Source organism: Pipistrellus hanaki (assembly GCF_964339955.1).
Source record: "Pipistrellus hanaki genome assembly, chromosome: 4".
Classification (NCBI taxonomy): Eukaryota; Metazoa; Chordata; class Mammalia; order Chiroptera; family Vespertilionidae; genus Pipistrellus; species Pipistrellus hanaki.
Genome location: NC_140506.1, coordinates 80,587,393 through 80,611,682, shown reverse-complemented (window position 1 = coordinate 80,611,682; position 24,290 = coordinate 80,587,393). Strand labels below are relative to the sequence as shown.

Below are 24,290 nucleotides of genomic sequence, written 5' to 3'. Positions count from 1 at the left end.
AAGGTGTGTCAGACCCTCGTCACTTTGAGTTATCATCAAAATGGAAATTAAAAAAAGGACACAACAAAAGCAAGTGGGCCTGTAAAACATAGAGACAAAGAAACCAAAACCTACCATAAACTTCAGAAAGCAAGAGATACCATAATTACCTGTAAACTTTTCACATTTGTGTTTTTTGCAGCAGATCCAGAATTTGCCTGCGACCCTTTTCCAGGCATGGCTTTGGCACTGGAAGATTGCTCATTTGCATCTTTGATGAGGCACAATTTTGGAATCTTAAGTTTTTTGGGAGACTTCACTTTATCAGGAATTGCATTTGAACCATTTGTTTCACAGAGTTCTTTATTTTTGGGAGTAAATGACACAATGATCCTATTCCCAAAGACATCTTCATTTTCCATTCGCTTCTGGGCCCGTTCTGCACTATCTTGGTTTATGAAGCGGAGGATCGCACTGCAGCCCGTGATGCTCAGCACTTTCCCACCACAATTGTCGGACAGGCGTCTGAGCCTGTTGCTGATGCTCTTGCCATCTTTATTTGCTGGCAGGTTATAAACATAGAGCAGAGTGTGGCACTGCTGACACAGAGGAGAAGTGTTATAAGAGGTTAATTCAAGGGCGTGCATTTAATTATAAAATAAGAACAAAGATCAACAAGCTTAAGACCTTGAAGGGAAGGTAAATAATGATTTAGATGGGAGGTGAACTTATTTAGAATGAAAAACATAAAAAAAGAGAACTGTATCTGAAGTTATCACTCTAGTAATGAGAATGGCAAGATTCAATTTCTGAATTATGTTTTGTTTTTTAACCATAAGGAATAAGGATCTCCATAGTTGGCAATCTTTCACCAAAAATCATCTTACTTCAAGGTCTTCCAGATTAGAAAAGTGAGCCCAAACAGAAGCAGAAGGGTGAAAAATGCAGCTATAGCTAAATGGCTAAAAACATAATGAATATCAACAAAAATTAATTAGGAGGGTGGCTCCAAAGACTGAAGTAGGGTCAGACTCTGGGATCTCCAACTGGATTATCCTTAGCATGTGTTTAATCTTGGCTTGTTCTGGGTATCAGGGAATATAGGGGGACTAGCAGCTCAAGTGCTTGGATCAGAGGCCCTGGGGTCATCTCTGCTCTTCTGTGATCAAGCTGTGTGACTTCCAATGAAGTGCTTCCTTTTCCTAAGTGCTGATTTTCTCCTCCCTAACACAAGGACATTGGATGAGATAATCTCTAAGGTATTTCTGTTAACTTTAAAGTTATTTAATTACATTAAAACCGCACTTAATATAGGGAATTGCCTACACTTCTGCTTCATCTACACTAGTGGTCGGCAAACTCATTAGTCAACAGAGCCAAATATCAACAGTACAAGGATTGAAATTTCTTTTGAGAGCCAAATTTTTTAAACTTAAACTAACGCCACTTCTTCAAAATAGACTTGCCCAAGTCGTGGTATTTTGTGGAAGAGCCACACTTAAGGGGCCAAAGAGCCCCATGTGGCTCGCGAGCCCCAGTTTGCAGACCATGGGTCTACACTATAGCTCCTCTCTGTCGTTACTGTTTCTTTAAGAGTTACATAAATAATTTCCAAGCAACTAATTAATGTTGCTCAGCATTGCAGTAAACATTGCTGTCTCGAATCAAGATTGTCAGACATGCTCAGCTTGCTGGAAATAATTCACATTCTCCTAGCATGTGGCTAACAGGCTACAGGTGTAGCAAAAACCATTCCTACTTTCCTGGAATGCAACTACAGAAAGCAGGCTCAGAGCCCTGCTGAGGAGTTACATTTTAAATGCCTGAAAACTTTAAAATTCCTCTGTTTATGTGACTCCAAACACACCAGTTTGTACAAACCATCACCATATTCTTTACCCAAAACACTCGAAAGAAAAGGAATAATAACTCTTATTCCATTATTTCTATCAATCTGACACAAAGCAATGTTAGCTATGGAGACACTGACCAGTGGCTGTTGGTAAGGTAAATCTAAGTCAATTTTAAAAATAAAAACAACATTCATACATATCAAGTCTCTGTATATTTGTAAGGGAAGAACTGAAGATTTCTAACCTTTATTTCAAAATCTGGCTAGCCTCCTATAATGCAGAGCTGCCTCTAGGCTTGGAAACCCCCTTGCTAAGGGCTTCTTCAACCTCCCTAATGTACGGCTGGAATATAGCAAAAAGCAAGCAAACTCACTTACAGGCATTTTTAGTGGTGACCTGGGGGGCAAGTCGGAAATGAATTCTTCAAATCTAATCAGTTCATTAGCATGATGCAGCAGTGCTTCTGAGGCCTGGTTTTTATGGATCAAAATTATGTGAAAACCATGTCTGTGTCTCAGGTCACTAAGTTCCAAGGCAAAATTGACATCAGCTGAAAGGAAAGTACAGCCCAACCCCAGCCCCAAACATTAGAAACACTCGAGAAAGACGGACTCCACCCTCCCTAACAAGGAGTGTCTGCCCTGATGACTTAACCGCATGAGCTAAAGCAGACCCCTCCCCCTCCCCCTCCCTCTTCAGACTAGGAACACATTTGCTATCAGAGGGATTAATATGATAAGACAATTTTACCATATACTTATATGAATCCCAAGACACGTGTTACTTCTAGTAATAACAGGGAGCAAATACTAATATTCTGGGGAATGTCAACTATGAAAATTACTCATCTTAGATTTTTAAGATTAGCAGCATTGGCCCAGGGTTAAAAACAATATTAGAGTTTTCTTTCTTTTTTTAAAAAATTACTTTTTCTTTAATAAACTTAAATAAGAATCCTTATTTAAGTTCAAGGAGAAAATACAGAATTCCATGTACATCCATTTTTATTTCCTAGACAGTTCCCAGACATAAGCATAAATATGTTCTATGTACTTCAGCCTCTTTGGGACACATTTTACTTCCACATGTTCTGGCCCTATGATAATTCCCCATAGTGCATTTAACTGAAATGAGCAGATGTTTCCACACTTACTTGACACAAGAACCACAGTGGCTGGAGCAGTGTGCGTATTTGCAAACCTTCGCAGACTCTGGCGGAGTTTATCATCAGCAGCGTTCTTAGCAGTAGCATTGATATGGGCAACAGTTACCTGCGTTAATTTATAATAAGGACAAATGAGCAAAGGCTGAAGTGAGAAAATCACTACCCATTCTGCACACATCTTAACAGACTATCTTTGAGGAAACAAAATCTTTCATTATTATTACTGCAACTTGAAATGGGGAAAAATTACAACCAGATGTCAATAATTTCAAATTTGGTTCTCCCTAAGAATTTCCTGCTTCCATTACTACCCCCCCCCCCCCCCCCCCCCCCCCCCCCGCTCTCCTCTCTAGTCTGCTTTTTCACTTCATCCATGAAACCCTATCAGAAATTAGGCAGAGAAAAGGAAGTGAAATTTGAAGTAGTTGCATGAACTCTCACCAAGAGCTTTTACCAACAATTTGGGAAGAGCAGAGATTTGATATATGATTAAAATAAGACTTGGGGCTGGTGTCATTTGTCACTATGCTATAGACACTATGCCTTTCAGGATCTGGGGTCAGGTAGTGAACAGGAGAGGCACCTAGCCTCTAGGGAGCTAAATGTGTTTATTTCTATTAAAATTATCAGGCTTGCTCTGGCTGGTGTGGCTCAGTGGCCTGCACACCAAAGGGTCAAAGGTTCAATTCCCGGTGAAGGGCATGCACCTGGGTTGCAGTTTTGATTCCTCAGTCCTGGCCAGGATGCATGTGGGAGGCAACCGATCAATGTGAGTCTGTCACATAGATCTTTCTCTTTCTCATTCCCCTCCCTCCATTCTCTCTAGAAATCAATTGAAAAATATCCTTGGGTGAGAATTAACAAAAAAAAAATTATCAGGCTCATAAACAACAGTCTTCAAAGCAAGAAAAGTTTTGAGAGGGCCACTACATGCAATACACAATATATTAGTTTTTATAAAGAACATAAATATATAATTTTAGGCACCAATATAGCATATCAATGGAATTACTTGTCTAAGAGTCAAAAGAACTAGATTTTAGCTCCAGTTCAAAAGAAAAAACTTTGTGCTCAATCTGGATTTAAATCTCAGTTATCTACATAATGGCCATGTGATCTTAAAAAAGTTGCTTAAGCCCCTAACCAGTTTGGCTCAGTGGACAGAGGTTCAATTCTGGTCAAGGGCATGTACCTTGGTTTTGGGCACATCCCCAGTAGGGAGTGTGCAGAAGGCAGCTGATCAATGTTTCTCTCTCATCGATATTTCTAACACTCTACCCCTCTCCCTTCCTCTGTAAAAAATCAATAATATATTTTTAAAATCAGTAAAATATATTTTAAAGACAATAACAGTTAAGTCCAGCCGGTATGGCTCAGTGGTTGAGCACTGGTTTGATTCCCAGTCAGGGCATATGTCTGTGATCTGGGCTCAATCCCCATTAGAGGCATACAGGAAGCAGTTGAATGATGTTTCTCTCTTACAGATGTTTGTATCGCTCTATCCTTCTCCTTTCCTCTCTCTTGATTTTAAAATCAATTTAAAAAAAAAAAAAAAAGTTGCTTAAGCCCTGGCCAGATGGCTCAGTTGGCTGGAACATCATCCCCATACACCAAGGCATGAGTTCGATCTCAGGTCAGACACATAAAAGAATAAACCAATTATTGCATAAATAAGTAGAACATCAAAATTATGTTTTTCTTTCTCTTTCTCTCTCTGCCCTCCTCCAACCCCCTGTTCTAAAATCAATTAAAAAAAATTTTGTTAAGTTGCTTAACCACTTTGGGGGTTTCAATTTCATTCATAAATTTCAAATAATAAATTCTATGAGCCTTGTTCACAGAGTAATTATGAAAATCAAAGGAATTGATTTGATTCAAGTCACATACGAGTAGCATTACTGAAAGATTAGACATGATTAGATGATTCCTACTACATCAGGCCCTGGAATGACATAATTTCATTCAATGTCATTTTGTTACAACACTGGTGAAATGCTGTAGGAACTTAACTCTTGCTTATATCAATTAGCCTATGGCAAAACTAATTTCATTGTACGTCATTTCACTTGAAGTTGTAGAACCTATTGACAATGTTAAGTGGGGATTTACTGTACTTTAGAAATAATCTTTTGCTAATTTCCTTTATTTCCAAATGCACATTAAACAAATTTTGAATTGTAATTCCTTAAAAGAAAATCACATGTAACTATTCTTCTACCATAATAAATTACAACTGTTTTATTCTTTACCTGGCAATTATTCAGCTCTTGAATAACTTCTTTGTTTTCTTTACTGATGTCACAAACACAGATGAATTCTGCTTCTCTATGGCCTTTAAAAAACTTCTCACGGATTCTATGTACAACAGCAGAGGCTGAGCGGCCAGAGGGAACTGAGCAGTTTTCAATATCCCAAAAAACTCCAATGGGGGGTAAGTTTTCCAGCATCTGTCCAGCTAGTGCAACTTCTGGTGGGCCTTAAGAAATGTTAACACTTTCAATTACTCATAATGAAAAAGAAATGGCAAATTAAAATAAAATAGATAGCTACCTATCATTCTTAGTGGCAGGAAATAAAAATAATTGATGGATATTAATTTTAAGGATACCAACCTCACTGGTTGATCTAATATTAAATAAAACAAATAACCCCAAGCTGTCATCGTACCTCTAGCAATTATTCCTATTTTTCAGGAGAGAACAAACTTAAAAAGGTTAATTTACTTTAAGCCCACAATAACCCATCGCAAAACATGAGCCATCCTCATGCTGACCACTCATGCATCTCTAAATACTAACACACAGGTGAGTGGATGCTGCCGCTCTGGGACCCGATTTCCACGCTCTGACCGTGCTGGTCCCATAGGAAAGAACAATGAAGAGGTAACAAAAGGTGAAGTTTTTACTTTCGATTTTAAATGATTTTTACTGCAACATTAACATCTGATTTAATATTTTTTAAATGTTTTTTTAAAATAAAATATCACATTAATTACTTTTGGGGGAAATGCTCTTAGGTTTTCAAATGTCATTTTTCACCAGTCATTACCAAACCTTTCTAAAGACGTAGACCTTCTATAGAGCATACAATTAACAAATGTGATTATTAACCTAAGTTGACACCATGTCCCGTCCAGTACTTATTTCTCCTAATGTACTCCCCAGTTTTCTACACACAGCTTCTGATCTCAGTTAGCCCTAGCCCAATATAAAGGGCAAATGAGCCCAGATGGCATGGCTCAGTGGTTGAGCGTCCTTGACCTATGAACCAGGAGGTCACAGTTTGATTCCTGGTTAGGGCACATGCCGGGTTGCAGGCTCAATCCCGCTGTAGGGTGTGCCGGAGGCAGCCGATCAATGATTTTCTCCCATAATTGCTGTTTCTCTCTTTCTCTCTCCCTATCCCTTCCTTTTGAAATCAATAACTGTATTTTTAAAAATATAAATAAAGGGCAAATAACTTCCTCATCTATAAAAATGAAAATATTTTTAGCAAGAGATGGAAATGGAGACTCACATACACAGTAGCTTTAGAACCACAAGGACTCTTTTACAGGCAATTAAATGCACAGTTAGTATATGATATTGAAAACTACTTAAATATGCACATTTTATACTATCCTGTCATTTACCAAATTTCGAAGCAGCTTTGTCTAGACTGGTCGCCAATAACAATGTGGTCTCCTTCCCTTTGGTTCCACAGCCATTACACAGAGGAACAGTAATAGGTGCAGTTTGAGTATTCGGAGGTGGTATATTTGGCCAAACTTTAGCAGCAGCAATTATACTATTTCTTGCCGGCTGTTTTAAATTAAAAAAAAAAAAAAGCTTCAGATATATCATTTCAGAATTATATATAACTGAAAACGCATTGCAAGTATTTCTCCTTTCCAGATGCTAACCTTTAATAAAATCTATTCAAATCATCTTTCCTAGAACTATTAGTTATCAATTCATAAACCCACTCGAAGAAGTGACTTGAAATGATCAGGAGAGTCACATGATCAGACCTTTACATTCTAGGGCATGTGTCTGCTGCAATGGAGACCTCAGACATACTTTACATAAAGGGAATTAAGTGTGCACTTAAACACAGGTGGGATTGAGGCCAAGTTTCAAGTTCCTCAAATTACTACAAAAGGACAATACGCAATTACCTACATTACATGAATGGGTTCATGTACAGGGCGTTATAAGAAATCACAATCATGCTGTAGCCTTTAAAGATAAAACAGTACATGAGGCTTTGCTGAACTAGGTTTACATGTGGGAAACAGATTTATCATGAGAGGCCCTAACAGGGTAAACTATATAAATAATTACTCTCTACCTATCTGAATGGTTCCTCCCATTTTACCCTTAGCTTTGGGACCAGCAGAAGTTATGTTCATGGGAAGAAAGCAGCATCATGGAAGGATCTTCAATCCCATGCAAAAGAAAGACTTTTCGAGATACATCCACTTTAAAAATGTTACTCCTCAAACCTTGGCCGCCCCCAACATATCAGATAAAAAGGTACGAACCTTGTTCAGACAGTCCTCGCAGTAAAGGGAGCCCTTCAGACACACCGGAGGGACCACGTTTAGGTGCAAAGAGCTGGTGCACAAGTGAGGTGTTAGCTCCGACTGAGAAAGGTGCTCTTCCAAGTGCCCGGGAGCCCCACTCGTGAAATCAGAACAGGGGAAATAGCCGGCAGAGGCGCAGCCCTGGAGAGCCGGGAACTGACGGAGCTTGTGCACGTTACCGTGGCATGACTGGAAATGGAGCTTTCCACAGCAGGGCAGGTGCTGGCAGGAAGAGAGACTGCTTTCTGGGCACGTGCTGGGAAAGTCACTTGCAATGCCAGCCATACTGTTCCTAGCTAAGGCATTCTGGAGTGAAGGTGCAGACTGAAAAGCAAGTCCTGACCCTACCTGGCATGTGATTGTCCTGGCGCTCGGTGAGTCTAACACTGTGCCCGTGTGAATCAAGCTACCAGTACCTCCGTTACCGCCACCGCCACCGCCAACGCCACCGCCAACGCCGCCACCAAAATGCATCGGTGAAGTGGAGGATTCATTAGTGCAATGAGCACAGCAGCTTACTTTGGGGACAGTTGGAAGCTGTATTTTAGTTTGCTGAAGAGAATGAGTATCTGGAAGTGGAACAGCTGGGAAAAATTTAGAGCCAGTATGAAGGGGAGATGGTACATCCTTTAATTCCACAGCAACTTTCTTGTTCTCCATGTAATCTTTCTGAGGGGAAAAAAAAAAAAAATCAGAAAACCAGTTAATTTAATGAGGTCAGAGATTTTTGGTTACATCCTATTGCATTCAACAATGGAAAGGATTCAATCCTGTTTATACCGCTCAATCATGAACAAACAAAAAGGAATACCAGCTAAAACCAATGGCATTCTTCAGAGAGGCCTGCAGGAGGTGAACATGAAAAGACAACGAAAGGTAAGAAAGACTGTGTTCTTTCGGGATTTTAAGAGACCAGGGCAGTGGTCAGCAAACTGTGGTTTGCCGCTCTGTTGACTAATGAGTTTGCCATCCACTGACTTAGACTCTCGATTCCAATAATTACAGGCTATTGTTCCTTGTGATTAAGTCCCTATCCCAGTGGTTGGCAAACTCATTAGTCAACAGAGAGGTAAACCACGGTTCGCGAGCCGCATGTGGCTCATGAGCTGAAGTTTGCCGACCACTGGATTTGGGTAAGGGTCTTTGGTAGACTGGGTTAACCATCTATTTCTCAGTTACCTCCTTTTGATAACTTTCCCTTGTCTCCCGGCATCTTCTGAAGACAAAATAGGTGGTATGGAAACAACACAGTCACAGCAGCATTCAATAAACATGGCTTAAAAGCAAAGTGCTTTGCAGTAAAAGCATAGGGGTTTTAGTCAGGTCCTTTGTAGGAGATTCCAAACACTATGGATGAGCTCAGCCATCTCCCCAAGTGACCCATCTGTGGGAAAGTCTGTAAACGTGTTGCTGATGACATTTAGAAAACCCTAGAATTTTTCCCCCACTGGCTATAGAATACTTGTTGGCATTATGGATTTAGGCCAATATCATGGCCTAAATCCATAATGCCAACAAGTATTCTATAGCCGGTGGGGGGAAAATTAGGGTAATTAGAAAACTGTCTGGGAAGAAGTACAAGAGAAATAGTTTGTCACATTCCTCCAACATAGACACAGGAGGCCAGTAAACTTATAAAGTTTGTGGTATGGCATTAGCGTCAGAGACCTTGGCATGCACGTGATACTCAACAGCTTTATGACCTTGAGTAAGTTACTTAAGCCCTCTACACTTCCATTTCTTCATCTTTCAATTGGGAACAACAGGATGTACTTCTGACAATTATTAAAAGGATAAAAAAGATCATATACCTAAACCTCTCAGCAGAGTTCCTGGACCCTGAAAGGAGATCTAACTAATCAACAGCCTTTATGGACTGACTGCAGGCTCTACTAAGATGAAGATGATGCCCTGGTACAGTGATTGAGATATGCTCATTCCTGGGAGCATAAAAGGGTCCACATGACTTCTATGATTTCACTCCTTTTGCTGTGATTCTATATTCATTAAGGAGGAATCTGGATTTTCAGTTAGATTTTACCGAAAAGGGAGGTAATAGCAATGGGCTGACCATTCAACAAGCATTATATTCTGCCCTTTTAATAATTATAGTTCAGGCTGGAAATAAATACACTGCCATTCTAATTTATACAAATCTGGCCGTTATGGCAGGGTTACTGTGAGTTGGTCCTCTTGAACACACTCAATTCTGGATGCCACTGACAAAAATCAAGTGTCTGGATCTGGCCCTAGCTAGTTTGGCTCAGTGGATAGGCATCAGCCTGTAGACTGAAGGGTCCCGGGTTCAATTCTGGTCAAGGGCACTTGCCCAGGTTGTGGACTCAATCCCCAGTAGGAGGCATGCAGGAGGCAGCCGATCAATAATTCTCTTTCATCACTGATGTTTCTATCTCTCTCTCCTGTCCTCTCTAAAATCAATTTTAAAAAATATTTTTTTTTAAATTTCAGAAGGCTACAGTAAAATAAAATCTATTTTATATTTTCTCCAATTGTATTCTACAATGTGGATTTATCTTTGGAATCCATGACTTTAATGAGAAACAAATCTTCCCAAAATGTTAACATTAAATATTTAAAGCATCTACTGTTACTTAAGAGTGGACATATAGGAGTTAAAAAATTATGCTCATTGAGTCAGGAATTATAATTATGTTCCACAAGAAGTAATACAAGCAAGATACCAGGAAACCTTAGCACAGACTCCAGGGAGAGCAGCTGCCCCAGAACACATGGAGCCAGCATCTATTTGCATTAGGAGTTTACTATGTCCTTAGTCTTGCACATAGTTACCGTTTGGGGACTAAGTGGCAACATCTGCTGAGGACGAGAAAAGCAATTAGAGAATTTCCAAAGCCATGGCTTAGCACCATTATCTTGTTGAAGCCATCCGTGTGTTCTACTACAGGAGTTCTCAGTTCCGTTTCCTTCCATCATATAGCCACACAAAGTTGTTCAACATTCTTTCACCTCTCTTTTCTTTCATTCTTCCACCCTGTTGAGAATGAGATTTCAATGTTATTTATATGCATAAGTACAAATTTTATTATTAAAATGTGACTGCAACTATGTTAATGGTGCAATGGCTCCCAACAAGTAAGATCTTAAGGAATAAAAGTAGAATGGCTTTCAAAGCATATTACAGGTTACTAAAATTTGGTAAACTTGGTTAACTGTTTATGCTTAAATTCTGACTGCATCTACTTTTTTTTTTTTTTTTTAAAGAAATATGCCTCTTCCATTTCTCATGTTCTATAATTCTTCCAATAAAAATGAACTCCAGATGAGCCCTATTTCTTTTCTATAAACAGCCATGCTATGCCTGAGAGAAGTAGCCAGATCTTGGACACCTGCATATCCCGAGTGAAACCTCTCCCTTCACTTAGCTGGAGATAACCTCCTCCAGCCCTGAGTAGACTTTTTCTATAGTTTTTCTTAATTTTTCTCAAACTATCTTTCCCTAAAGGCTCTTCTTATGAGAGTCAAAAAGTTAACAGCAGAGAGCATATAATTTTTAGTAAAAGGATAACTATATGTCCACATTACCAGTTATATAAGATTTTGAAATTGATTTAATAACAACTTATCCCACTGGTCTTTGATATTAGTATGGAAGGTCCAGATTATGTGACCACTGTGTACTTTTTTTTTTTTTTTTTCAATCCTCCCTAGAACATCAATCAGTTGCCTCCTCTACCTGCCCAAACCAGGGATCAAACCTGAAACCTAGGTATGTACCCTGACTAGGAATTGAACCCACAACCTTTTGGTATACAGTATGATGCTTCAACCAACTGAGCCATCCGACCAAGGCTAGACTTTGAATTTGATTCTGCTACAAAATTATCAAACCAATTTCTTAGTTTACTTATTATGAAAGTGTAATCTGGAATACCAACAAAAACCTAACAGAGAAGTCTCAAGTCAGAGATATGCTGTATCTAAACAGTACAATAAATGCAGATCAAATCAATAATAGCCATTGGGCATGGAGGCAGCCAGCCAATGATAAGGACAACTGAATCTCATTCCCAAGTCCCCACCATTATACCCAACAATCACCTACTCTTACCTACAGTGGCCACTTTAAGGTTATTAATTTATCTTTCAGAAATTTAACCTGGGAATATAGAAAAGAATTTCTTTTAGCTATCTCTCTGATAAGATCCTCGTTTCAAGCAGTTTTAACATCAACATAGAAGGGTGAGGGGAGAGATGATGATACAAGTGCCATTTTTAAGGTAGAGGAGGGCCGATCACATAAGCAGGGGTGGGCAAACTAAGGCCTGCCAGCCCAAACCAGCCCATTGCTTTCATTTAAATGGCCTTCAAACTAAGAATGTATGGCTGATTTTTGCACTATAATTGCAGAATTAAGTATTTGCAACAGAGACTATATTGCCTACAAAGCCTAAAATACTTGCTATTTGGCCCCTATGTTGAAGCTACAAAACTTCATTAAATGGTGGGTTCTTCCTTGGTACAGAGTGGCTAATTTCCCCCTTGTACAACTCACAGCACTACTGACTGTGAAAAATGTTAGATAAAGGAGCTCACCATCTGTTTGTTTTCACCACTTTATCACCTGTGCCAAGCACAGGGCTGGCCACTTAGTATACACTAAATAAATATTTGTATTTTACCTAGCTGTTTATAATTAGAAGTTAATTTGGAGACAGAGATGAAGTTAACAGCCACAATATTAGTACATTATGCTACTTGTTATTCCTCTTAAATGCAGGTTTAATATCTCCCACAATCTCCTCTAGATCATAAAGAATTTGTGATATTCACGATATACACAACTTCAATGTGTTCTCACAAACCTATTCAAGGCCAATCATGAAAGTGAGCTGACAGGTAGAGTACAATATAGTTTACTAAAGCATTTTTATTTAACATTATTTCTTCATTCAGCAAATATGTTATTATCTACTCTGTAGCGGGCCTATGATTGCCACTTGGACACAATGAGTAGGCCACATCTTACAGAGGAGAAAACAGAAGTTTATTGAAGTTTTATAACTTGCCTAAGATCACACTATTAGGAAGGAAGCAAACCAGGCTTGTCCACCTCTTTCTACCACACCAAGGTGCCCTCTGTATTGCTCAATACAGCAACAGAAAGTACACACATATTAGCTTGTTAGTGGCCTGCACCTGGAAAGTTTCCCAAATATTCCTGGGAATGCCACTAAGTAACGTAGGTAGCCAAAGCAAAGTTTTCTTTGATTTGCCCTTAACTCTCACTTCTGCCATTACCTCTCAGAATAGCTGAGCAATTCAGATAGTGTTTGAGAGCACAGGTTCTGAAGTCAGACTGTCCCCAATTCTTTGGCTTCCTCTCTGTGTAGCTCACATTCTCTCCAAGCCTCAGATCCCATCTGGCAAATGGGCCTGATAATGATAGTGGCACCCTCATAGGACTATTATTTGAATTAAATGAGACAATCAAGTAGAAAACTTAGCAGTGGCCTTAACACCCAGTCTAATCCTTAACCCCCCCATACACCCTCCCCAATCCCATGACTTTTTTCAATAGCTCTTCCATCTAAAATGGTCTTGCTTTATTTTCTGTCTCTCTCACTTGAATAAACTCCGTGACAATAGGGATTATATTTCCTTGTTTATTTTTGTATCTCCTGAATCTAGCACATGTCAATAATAGCTGGGTGAATGAAGAGTTCGATAAACGCCTAGGAAGATCGGTAGGTTTCAATATTTCTGTATGCAAACCAGACTATTACCGCTCAGAGATGTTAGGAAGCTCAAAAGATAATACGGTAACTGGAGAACTCCTAGTAATATCAGAAAGGTGCTTGGGGAACTCTAAAAGGTGTATCAAGGGGTTGTGTTACAACCAGTAGTGGGAGTGGCTCAAGCCCTAAGAAAACTCAACTACTATCCTTCAAAACAGAGGCTGCACCCTAGAGAGTGTTGAAAACTGAGGAGGATGCAAAAACGCTCAGGGCGGTTGCAAAAGCATCTTCCTCTCTGAACCTTCCAACAGAGCAAACTCCTCTGGAAAGGTTGCTCTCCACACCTGGAGGGCACCATTGGAAGCAGGGAGACAGGTTCGGGCGGGAAGCCAAGTCCTCTTCCCCCCCCCACCCCCCCCCACCCCCGCAAAGGGCAGAAGCGGCGCAGCAATGACAGTCGCGAACGGACACGAAAGCGAGGCAACCCGAACCCTTTAGTGGGGGCCTGAGTGGCGGGTTCCAGTCCTTCCCCGCGGACTAGCCAACCTCCCGGACCTCCGCCAGCAATAGGGAATGGGGGGCACCCTGTCTTTCCTCCAGCCTAGCGGACCCTGAGACGTGGGCCCATCAAGGACTGCTTCCCAACGCTGCCGGCACACTCACCTCGACAGCCAGCTCCACCTTCGCTCACATTCCGACCCCGCCGCCTTCCCCCCGCCCCGCCAGGCCCTTTGTTTTGATTCCCGACTCCGCAGCTCCCGCCGCCGCCGCCAAGCGCGCCCCTCACTTCCGCTTCCGCACCACAGCGCCCCGGTCGTAAAACGACGCCCTTTTCTCTCCCCCCTCGCCCCGCCCCTTCCTCCGCCCCTCCCCCAGCGCCGTGTCCTCCCCGCGCAGGGCGTGCTGGGAACCCGGGGGAGGGGGCGGGGCCTCGCGGCCCTGCAGCCTCGTCAGGCTCAGTCCCCTCCCGATAAACCCTGAAATAGGGGCCTTCCCGGGGGGCGGCCCCGGCGTTTTGGGGACGAAAAGCCCCATGGAAGGAGTCCTTCCCTCTGGCCTATCGTGGCGGAGCAGAAAGGAACCTGAGAACGGGGAATTGGGGAGCTTGTGAAGTGGAACCGGTGGAAAAAAAATATCAGCCAACCAGGGTTTGGTACCGAAGTCAGTTAGTAGTCTCGGTCTTTGGAAAAAAGGCGATTTAATTGGGATTTCGATGACAAGCCTGAACGTTTTGGCTCCGCTCTCTTCTCTCCTCTCTCGTCTTGTCACGTGATGATTCTGCTTTGGAAAAATTAACGCATATTTTCCACCGCATGCTTAATCTAGTGCAACCTAGTGGCGAGTGGAAAAGAAAAAAGAAAACCCCACACACAAAAAAACTGCCAACCGAGCTCAATGTCTTCTGGCCGGCCGGGTATCTCCCAGCATTATGACCAAGCTGGCAAAAAAAAAAAAAAAAAAAAAAAAAGGAAAGAAAAAGTGAGTTCTGGGACTAGACTGGGTGTTGTCACCGACAATTAAGAGGTCCTCGTGACTCCAGAAAACGTGATTTTTACAAGCCCTGGGCCGGAGCTCATTCTAAGTGAAGACAACTTTTCCAGTAACAGGCTGGGCGAACAAAAAGTAGTCCTAGCTGCTTTTCGAAAGCCTTGTGAAATGAAGCCAATTGCGGCTTGTATTTTACGTGGGTAGATAAGTCATGTTTGGGTTTGTTTTTTCCTCACTATCTTACTTTTACCTGAGATTTAAAAAGAAAAAAAATTTTAATTTCAATAAGCACAATCGTCCTTTGCAAAACTGCCAGCTGCTCACTATTTCCTGTTGCAAATTAGAAAAAAACAAGCACATAGCGGTATCTAAATGTAGACAGCGTTTAGGATGCGCTAGCTGAATACTATGGAAAAGTTTATTTCTGAAGTTTGCCAAGAAACAGATTCACTTTGCAGAAGAATCAATAACTAGGAATTGCCAAAAGAGACCTTACACTCCAAAAGTCTGGGGTTTGAGGCAATTTCATTAGGCAATTCCCCATAGGTGGGGTGAATTTCAGGGGAAGCTAATACATCCCTATAGACAGCCTGGTAGACCTGTATTGGGGAGGGCAAGATCAAACACACAGCTGAAGAATCCTTTGTGCTTGAATTTCATTTTCCAGTAAGAAGATGACAAGTACACCTCATCAGCCTGCTATGTTAAATCTTCATTGTGTCTGTGTGGGGAATATTTTTCCAAATGGGAATGAGATGGGAAAGCTAGCGTTTTGTTGTTTTTTTTTTCCTCAAAGTACTACATATGCTTCTCTTTAGGGGTGTTTTCCTTTAAAAAAATATATATATATGTATATGTATATGTGTATATATATGTATATGTATGTATATATATATATATATATATATATATTTTTTTTTTTTTTTTTTATTGATTTTTTACAGAGAGGAAGAGAGAGGGATAGAGAGCTAGAAACATTGATCAGCTGCCTCCTGCACATCTGCTACTGGGGATGTGCCTGCAACCACGGTACATGCCCTTGACCAGAATCGAACCTGGGACCTTTCAGTCCGCAGGTTGATGCTCTATCCACTGAGCCAAACCAGTTTTGGCGGTGTTTTCCTTTTTGTGCTAGTTGAGTATCTCTGAACATGGACCATATTAACTAAAAGTAAAGCAAACAAAGTAGTGGTGGATTTTTAAAAATTCTTTTTTTAAAGAAGTTTTTAGCCACAAAACATAATAAAGAGCAGACACATTTTAAAAATATTTTTTTATTTTGACATTCTTTCAAGGCCAGAATTGTGCCTGGTCTTAACAGGTTAAATGCAGTAAATAAAAATGAACAAATTGTACAAAGTAGAAAGCTAACGAAAAGTCTGAATTACAAATAATTTTTAAAGAAATGCAATTTTGTTGTTTTCTGTAGAATACTAATCTATGCAGAGTACACCAGCCCTTGGAAACAGATAATTATGAATCAAAATACAATTTTATATTTGTGAAATAGTGCTTTAACATTTTACTTAAGCCTCTGTTAGCCTTATTTCTATTCCTTTGCTGGACAAACTCCTTTTTCAGAGAGTAAGAGTAACTTTCAGTTTTTTCCTTGTCCAAATTATATGAAACAAGGATGAAGATTGATTTCTGTGCTATTTAAGCAGCTACTTTACATTCAGTTCAGCTCCTAGATTAACCTGGCTGCCACTAAAGTAGTTTCTCCTCCAGCAACTTTTCTTTTATGTTAGGCTAAGTTTGGGGTTTTGAAATAATCTTGTATAATAAAAACGTAGTATGTAAAGTGTCCCCCTCCCCCGAGAGTTGTCCAGGAGTTCGACCAGGGGGTGGGGCCGGCTGGGGGAAGGGAAGTTGTATCCCCTAGGCTGCCAGCAGCCATTAGGGACCCTACCAGTGCACGAATTTTGTGCACTGGGCCTCTAGTAAATTATAATGGAAGGACTTAAGAGAAATTGAGTTCTCCACTCATATCTGAATACTACAAGGAAAATAAATTTAATAAAGAGAGAATAATGCTTTAAAGTACACCAAAATTTTCCTCTCATTTTTTAAGGCTTTACCAAATGATATTTACCTAAACTCCTGTTCATGAAAAGAAGTTTAATAATGATAATCATTTCAATATCCCCTCCCTCTTTTTGGTGGAAAATGAAGGAAACTGAAAGCCAACTAGTTGACATTACTGATCAGTGCCCTTTAGTCAGGACTGAAATGATACTTCATCAATTTGTACTTCAATTTATCTGTCAACTGGGGTGACTGTTCCCTGCCCAGAAACCTCACGCGTGGTGAGTGAGGGTCAATACAATTTTGTTGGAGTGAAAGAAAGCATTTGAGCAAACGTGTCAAGAGGATGCAAATGATTTATTAGCATTTGGGACCAGAATGAAAAAGCCCTCCCCCTCCCCCAAGAAATTTTGGTACTTTCCTTAACCGTGTTAATGTAGGTGGTGGTTCCCTTTTGTGTCTCTGAGCTTCTTCCGGGACTAGTGAGGAGTCAAAACAAAGTAGAATTAGAGAAAGGCAGGAGGGGCAGAAGGGATTCTATGAATGTGCTTGGAATCCTCAAAGTAGTTAAAATTCCTTTGCCTCTAGCATAGTGCTGAGGAAGACGAGGGAGTGGAGGAGTCAAACAGACCCAGCTTTAAAGCCTGATTTCTTACCAATTGTGAGACCTTGGGCAACACATTTAACTTCCTGCACCTTAGCTTTCTTATCTTTAAATGAAGACTGCGAAAGTGTTTTCTTGTGGTTCTCATCATCCTGGCCTCAGCTCCACTGTCCTAGAGTGGCCTTCCCTGACAATTTTATCTGAAATGATTCCTCCCCAACGCTTTCTATCACGTGACCTTGCTCTATTCTTAGCACTTCCTAGAAGCTGAAATTATTTGACTTTTTTTTTTTTTTTCCTGTTGGCTGTTTAATGTGTTTCTTTCTTAGCAGTATAAACTCTTCGAGGAGAGGCATCTAAGCGTGAGTGCTCAAACAATTGCTGGAGACCAATTAGGATCGCTGTGAGAATTGAATGAGAAAACCTAAGTCAAATTAGCCTTGTACCCCACACAACCAAATTTCTAACAAGTCACGATCACTTAACAGATACATAGATTGTACCTAACTATGTGTTAGGCACTGTTTTTACAAAAGGCAAATGAACTCATTCCGCCTCTCTTTACTCCGATGGGGTAGAATCCCATCATGAACATTTTGTAAGTGAGGAAACTAAGTCACTTAGAGTAACTTGCCCGAGATCAGCTAAGTAAGGATTCAGAAACCGCGCTTGAAATCAAACTCTGACGCACTAAGTTTTGCTCCCTTTGAAGTAATGTCGACATTTTTTATTTGGGGTATATAAAGGAATAGGAAAAACGCAGGGCATTGCTTAGCCTAAGCGGATCTGAATCTTTTGTCCTTCCTCTGATTTTGGGGGAAATGCAATGGGTGTCAGGGGAGGGAGACCTGGCCCTTGTACAAGTCAGAGCCCATTCCGGGGTGTCCGGGGAGCAGCCAGCATCCTCCGAGGCGGACCAGGTCCCCGCCCGCCGGCCCGCCAGCCAGCGCCTCCCCGGCCCCCGCCCGCCCAGGGCCGCCGCGTGGCCACGCCGCACCCGGACCCTGGGAAAAAAAGTTTCCAAACGCCGCTGCTCGCTGCTGATTGGCCGCGGCGGACGCGGTCCCGTGGCGCGGCAGCCAATGGGGGCCGCGGGCCGCGAGCGCAAGGGCCGGGGCGGGGGCCCGAGGTCCCGGCCGCACCGCCCTCCGCATTCGCCGCTGCTTCTGCCGCCTCCGCTGCTGCAGCCGCCGCCCGTCCTCGCCGTCTTCGCTCGGGTGAGTGCGGAGCCGCCGCCGCCGCCGGGGCTGAGGGCTGCCTGGGGGCCGCCGCCGCCGCCGGGAAACTCTTCTGCCCCCGCCCCGCCGCCAGGTGCGCTCCGGGACCCCCCCTTGGCCGCCGCGGTGCCGGGACCCCGGGGCTCCCCTCGCCTCGTCGCTTCCTGGCCGCCCGGACTCTGGCGGTCCTGGGCACTGGGTTCGAAATTCCCGCTTCCCTGGACCCTCCCTTGCTGCTAACTTTGTGCCTTCCTACTCTCGGGTCCCCGAGCCCCGGCCAACTTTCTTTCTCTTGCTGCCCTCCTTGACTTCCTTGGCCAGCCTTCTGCCCTCCGCGTTCCCAGCCCTCGCTGCTCTGCTGCTCTGCTCCCTCCCGCCCCAGACTCCCCTCCTGGACCCTCCTAGTCTCTTTTCTCGCCTGTGTTCTGCCCCCTCCTCAATCCCCATCCTCCCCTTTCCTTCCGCTGCCCCCCATCTCCCCTACATGTCTCGTAGCTCTCCTTCCTTCTCGCCCACTTCCCCACCCTCTTCCACACTCTTTGCAGGCCTCTTTCCAAAAACCTTCCTCCACCTCCCTCCTCCCCTTCGGGAACGTCTCCTTTCCTCCGCGTTTCTCAGGTCTCTGCTGCAGGACGGTTCAGATTTCCTCTGACAGCACTTTGGGGACGGATTGGATAAAGGATGAAAAAAAAACAAACACCCGCTTCTACAGCTTGAATGCTGCGGCTGGGCTTACCGACCTCTCCGAGGTCATGGGAAACCCCGTCACCCCCGGGGACGCCGCTTTTGGGGAAGCTGCTTTATCTGCTCCCGTCTTCTCAGGTTCTCTGCCTCCCGAGGGGTCTGAACTTCCCTGACTTCTTTGTTCGGGGTTTGTACTAAGCTTGTGTCTTTTCTGCTGGTAGCCCGAGGCCCCTTTTCACTTCTTTCTGGAGAAATGGCCTTTGCAACGTGCGCTGGGCAGATATTGGTTGTTTCCCGAGCTAGTTTTGTGTGTTGTAGAGGATAGGATGGCATTTTAGGACATGGGTAGGGTGCTTTGAAGAGGGATTGAATCCCAGTGACTCCCAGAGACACTTGGTACCTGACACCGCCCAAACACACACACACACACACACACACACCGGTATCCAATCCGTTTTGAAACTTCAGTCTTTTTCCTCTTGGTGTATCTTTTATGCAGAATTAGATCCAGATGATCTATGTCCTTGAAGTCTCAGGAGCCGCTCTCTGGTTGGTATATTTTATCCCATTTTGGATAAATGTGTTCTTTTGGCTTTGAACATGCGAACCAGAGAAATTGCACTACTTTTCCCTTAAAGACAGCGTTCTAACATGAGCACACCTGTGTACAGAAAGCTGGTGTCAGCTGCTAGAGCTGTGTTTGCATCCAGTACCAATGTAGATGCTTTGTAACCGCCTCTCCCAGCTGTGCCTGAACACTTAGTAGGTGTTTCAGAAATGTTTGAAAAGGGATAGAGGAGGGGGAAAACCACAGTAGGAAAAACTCATTCCCTGGCATTTCGGTTCAGTAGAAAAAAATTACCCTGGAACAATAGCTATTCTATTTTTATTTATTTATTTTTTTTATTCGGGTTAAAATTTCAAAAGCAAAATATGCTTATTGTGAAAGTCAAGGTATATAGTATTATGTCAGGTGTAAATTCTCATCTCAGTGCCTGCTTTTACCCACATTCTGGTACATCCTTCTAGACCAGTGGTTGGCACACTCATTAGTCAACAGAGCCAAATATCAACAGTACGACGATTGAAATTTCTTTTGAGAGCCAAATTTTTTTAAACTTAAACTTCTTCCAACGCCTTTTCTTCAAAATAGATTTGCCCAGGCTGTGGTATTTTGTGGAAGGGCCAAAGAGTCGCAGTTTGCCAACCACGATTCTAGACCCTTTTTATTGAAAGAAGGGAGGGAGATTTGTAAACAAAAATGGTGTTGTTTCTTAATATGTCATGAACTTTCTCCCATTTTAGTACATATAATTATTTTTTAAATAATTTTACTTTATTATTATTTTTGAATAGTTTTATTGACTTCAAAAAGGAAGGAAGAGAGAGCTAGAAACATCAATGATGAGAACCATTGATAAGCTGCCTTCTGCATGCTCCACTGGGGATCAAGCCTGCAGCCCAGGCATGTGCCCTTGACTGGAATCGAACGCTTCAGGCCGCAGGCTGACGCTTTACCTACTGAGCCAAACCAGTTAGGGCAGTACATATAATTCTTAACAACTTCATAGTTTTCCAATCAGTCCTCTGTTGACAGTTAAGTTTCTCTAGTTCCCACATCAGTGAATTGATGGTGTACAGCCATGAGTATTTGTCCTTGAATGCCTGTTTTTTAGGGAGATCATTATAGACGTGGAAAGCACAAAAACAGAAGCCAGGCTTGCTGGCTCTTGACAGATCTTGTCCCAGTGATATCACCTCTGCAAAATGCAAAGCCTGCTTCCTAAGGTAGAAGCTGTGGGAGCACGTGCTGGCATTTAGCAACTTCTTTCTCTCCCTTCCTTTCCCTTCGGCTCTTCCATTTGTTTTGATTGGGAAGGATTGGGGTTGCGGTGGAGAAGGGCGGTGAGTTAATTCCTGATGGTTTCTAGGTGTGTATTGCTTCTGACCAGCATGCCCTGGCTTTCTTCACTCAGAGGGAAGCCAGGAGAGATCGCTTTGTTGTTGTTTTTCTGCTTTTGAAATCAAAGGCATGTGTCTCAAGTGTGTTTTCAGACTTCTCTGTTAACTTTAATCATGGAAAACACACCAAAAAAAAAAAAACCCAAAAAACTTGAAGCACATTTTTGTAGGAGTGATAGTTCTAAGTTATATAAAATAGATACTTTTTGAACCACTTGTCTCCATTTGTTCTTGTGTGCGTGCTCTAGAATACACAGTTGAGGTGCCCATTAGATTTGTCCATGATGGTGGGACACTGTGACATGCTGGTGTATTGAAAACACAAGTTAGACTAAATGCCGGTAGCACAGATGAAATAGAGGCATGAATGAAGTATCGGCTTTTAAGATTGTGGGTACAAGGTGTGTATATCATTACCAAGAGTTAACACCTGCCTGTCACGGGGCCTTTTAAAAGACTGCCTGGGCCAAATGAAATGAGTGATTTTAATCTCTAATCAGTCTGTTTGCAATCCCAAGGAGACCTTGAACTTGAATTTAAAGACAACTCCCTAACCCCACTGTCTGATTTACAATGTTTCTGCTCCAGCTTTAAAAAAACCAAGTGATTGTCTTGCTTACTCTTTTTTTAAAAATTTAATATATATTTTATTGATTTTGTACAGAGAGGAAGGGAGAGAGATAGAGAGCTAGAAACATCGATGAGAGAGAGTCAGCGATCAGCTGCCTCTTGCACACCCCCTACTGGGGATATGCCCACAACCAAGGTACATGCCCTTGACTGGAATCAAACCCAGGTCCCTTCAGTCCCCAAGCCGACGCTCTATCCATTGAGCTAAACCGGTTTCGGGGTGTCTTGCTTACTCTTAACAGCTGAATGGCCTTAAAGTGACAAAATTGTTTATAAATGCCCAGCACACAGCAGATAGAAGGTGGTGTTAAAATTCAGTAGATAATGCTGGAAGAAGGGAACCTTTGCAAGTCATCTTACCTGCTTTCTGTGGCAGAGAATAACAGAACTTTGAGACATTTTCACATGGCAAAGGAAACAAACATTTTTTTTTTAAAGATTGTTGTTTCAGTGCTTGTTTCCACAGCATATACACTAAAATTGGAACGATACAGAGAAGTTTATCATGGACCCTGCGCAAAGAGGACACACAAATTTGTGAAGCGTTCCATATTTTAAAGAAAAAAAAAAAAAAAAGATTGCTGTTTTAAAACAAAGCCGATACTTCTTCCCTCTTACCTGTAATATATTTTTTCTCTTCCCTAAGGATTGTTTTTGAAGTGCAGAGGTTTTTGGTTGAAATGCAGGCTTGTGGTTTTTACCTTTAGTTGAAGGAATCAGAGATTTAGAGAAGGGAGTGCAGGCTGTGACTTGAGCTCAGGTCTCTGCTTAGTTTCTCCCCAGTACCTGAAGTCCAAAACCAGATCCTTCCCATCAGCATAGTTGTATTTAGAGCCCCTCCCACAATGGAAGTGCCTCCTAAAACATCACAAATTAATTTCTTCCTTCGGGATTAAGTTTTGAGCCTCACTGGCTGTGGTAACAGTATTTTAAGGAGCCCTTTTCTAAGCCTCGTCTGTCATAAGCGTGTAGGATGAGGTTATTAAATTCCAGTAACTATATCAGAAACTCCTTATCATGTAAACCGGAGGAGGGGGTAGTTTCAAACATGGCATCCTATCCTCCAACCCCTTCCCATCAAGGAGGTGCCACTCAGGTGCTGAGGGAGAGGGTTTCCCCATCCTGATAAGCATCTTAGGGATTTACAGATAAAAATTATAAACTAGTCTTCAGAGGGTCTCTTGCTTCTTGCCTTTTCTTAGCCTCATATCTCCATCAGCTAGTGGCCAATCTCTTTCTTCCCCAATATATGTTCATTCCATAAGCATTTATTGAATGCCTGTCAATATTGGGGATAAAAAAAGACGGAGAAATCCTAATGTTCAACAACTGACATTCCAGTGAGGGATGATAAACAAAAACAAAACTCATAAAGTGATAACACAAAGTTGGGTTAGTATGATACTGAAGGGCTGGAATGGATATTTGGTCATATTAACGTAAGGTCATCTCTCTGGGGAAGACATTTTAGCTGAGATCTGAATGGCAAGAAGGAAACCTGCTGAGAAGAGATCTGAAGGAAAAGCATTCCAGGCAAAGAGACCAAGAACAAGTGCAAAGGCCCTGAGGTAGGGCCAGCTTGGTGTGTTAAAGCAACAGAAAGAAGGCAGTGTGGCTGGTGCATAACAAGAGGGGTAGGAAATGCTTAGAGAAATAGTCAGGGACTAAATATAAATATGTTGAGCCTTGGACATGATCTTTTTTGCAAACAGCAGGAAAAGTCAGTATACATTCATTGTCCCTAGTTCCTTACATTGTCACCCTACTTTACACAGACTTCCTTCCATGCATTTGTCCTTAAAAAGATCACTAATGGCCACACAGTGCTCAGTTACAGTTGCATGGGCTCTGTGCTCTGGACACTATAGACATTGGTTTGGTGACTGCATATTAGCTGTGTTCTGGGCTCCTTAGAGCTTATGGGTTGAGCAGGAAGCACCATACCTAGGTTCACCCTTTCTGGTGCCATGCTAATTACTGTTATTCACCCTCTAGGTACTCAATTCTTTTTACTTTCAGCAAATAAGACCTATCACTTTTTTATGTATTAAGTAGCATTCTCTTGTGACAGAAACCCAACCCTATCTGGTACAGCCAAGAAAGGGAGTTGGTTATCTCATAACTGTGGATTAGGTACAGCTGGATCCAGTCGCTCAAACAGTGTCATCAGGACCCAGTCCCTCTACCTCTTGGTCCTGCTTTCCTATGTTTTGGCTTCATTCTCGGGCTGTCTCCTCTCTTGCAATGGAAAGATGATCATTGGCCCTGACTGGTTTGGCTCAGTGGCTAGAGCTTTGGCCTGCGGACTGAAAGGTCTCAGGTTCAATTCTGATCAAGGGCATGTACTTTGGTTGCGGGCACATCCCCAGTGGGGGGGGGCGGGGGGGTTGCAGGAGGCAGCT

The 24,290-nt window shown here is 42.2% G+C and overlaps 2 protein-coding genes across 7 annotated transcripts in view; one reads left to right on the top strand and one right to left on the bottom strand.

Moving 5' to 3' along the window:
• MARF1 (meiosis regulator and mRNA stability factor 1) overlaps nt 1-14,060 on the bottom strand; it is a 40,305-nt gene extending 26,245 nt beyond the window's left edge. The window contains exons 1-8 of one of the 2 annotated variants that reach the window (XM_084881096.1): nt 13,942-14,060; nt 10,373-10,574; nt 7,520-8,230; nt 6,629-6,797; nt 5,247-5,473; nt 2,986-3,103; nt 2,210-2,382; nt 150-578 (exon numbers count right to left, since the gene is read on the bottom strand). In XM_084881096.1, the coding sequence (XP_084737222.1) occupies nt 150-578; nt 2,210-2,382; nt 2,986-3,103; nt 5,247-5,473; nt 6,629-6,797; nt 7,520-8,230; nt 10,373-10,516 (1,971 nt within the window). In that variant the 5' untranslated portion in view covers nt 10,517-10,574; nt 13,942-14,060. The remainder of the gene's footprint in view (nt 1-149; nt 579-2,209; nt 2,383-2,985; nt 3,104-5,246; nt 5,474-6,628; nt 6,798-7,519; nt 8,231-10,372; nt 10,575-13,941) is intronic. The other variant, XM_084881097.1, reaches the window with a different exon arrangement.
• Nucleotides 14,045-24,290, top strand: part of NDE1 (nudE neurodevelopment protein 1) — a 36,620-nt gene continuing 26,374 nt past the window's right edge. For 2 of the 5 annotated variants that reach the window (XM_084881147.1, XM_084881146.1), the window contains exon 1: nt 18,551-18,706. The gene's annotated coding sequence lies outside the window, so the exon portion shown is untranslated. Of the gene's footprint in view, nt 14,052-18,455; nt 18,707-24,290 lie in introns of those variants that run through there. The other 3 variants (XM_084881148.1, XM_084881145.1, XM_084881144.1) reach the window with 3 other exon arrangements.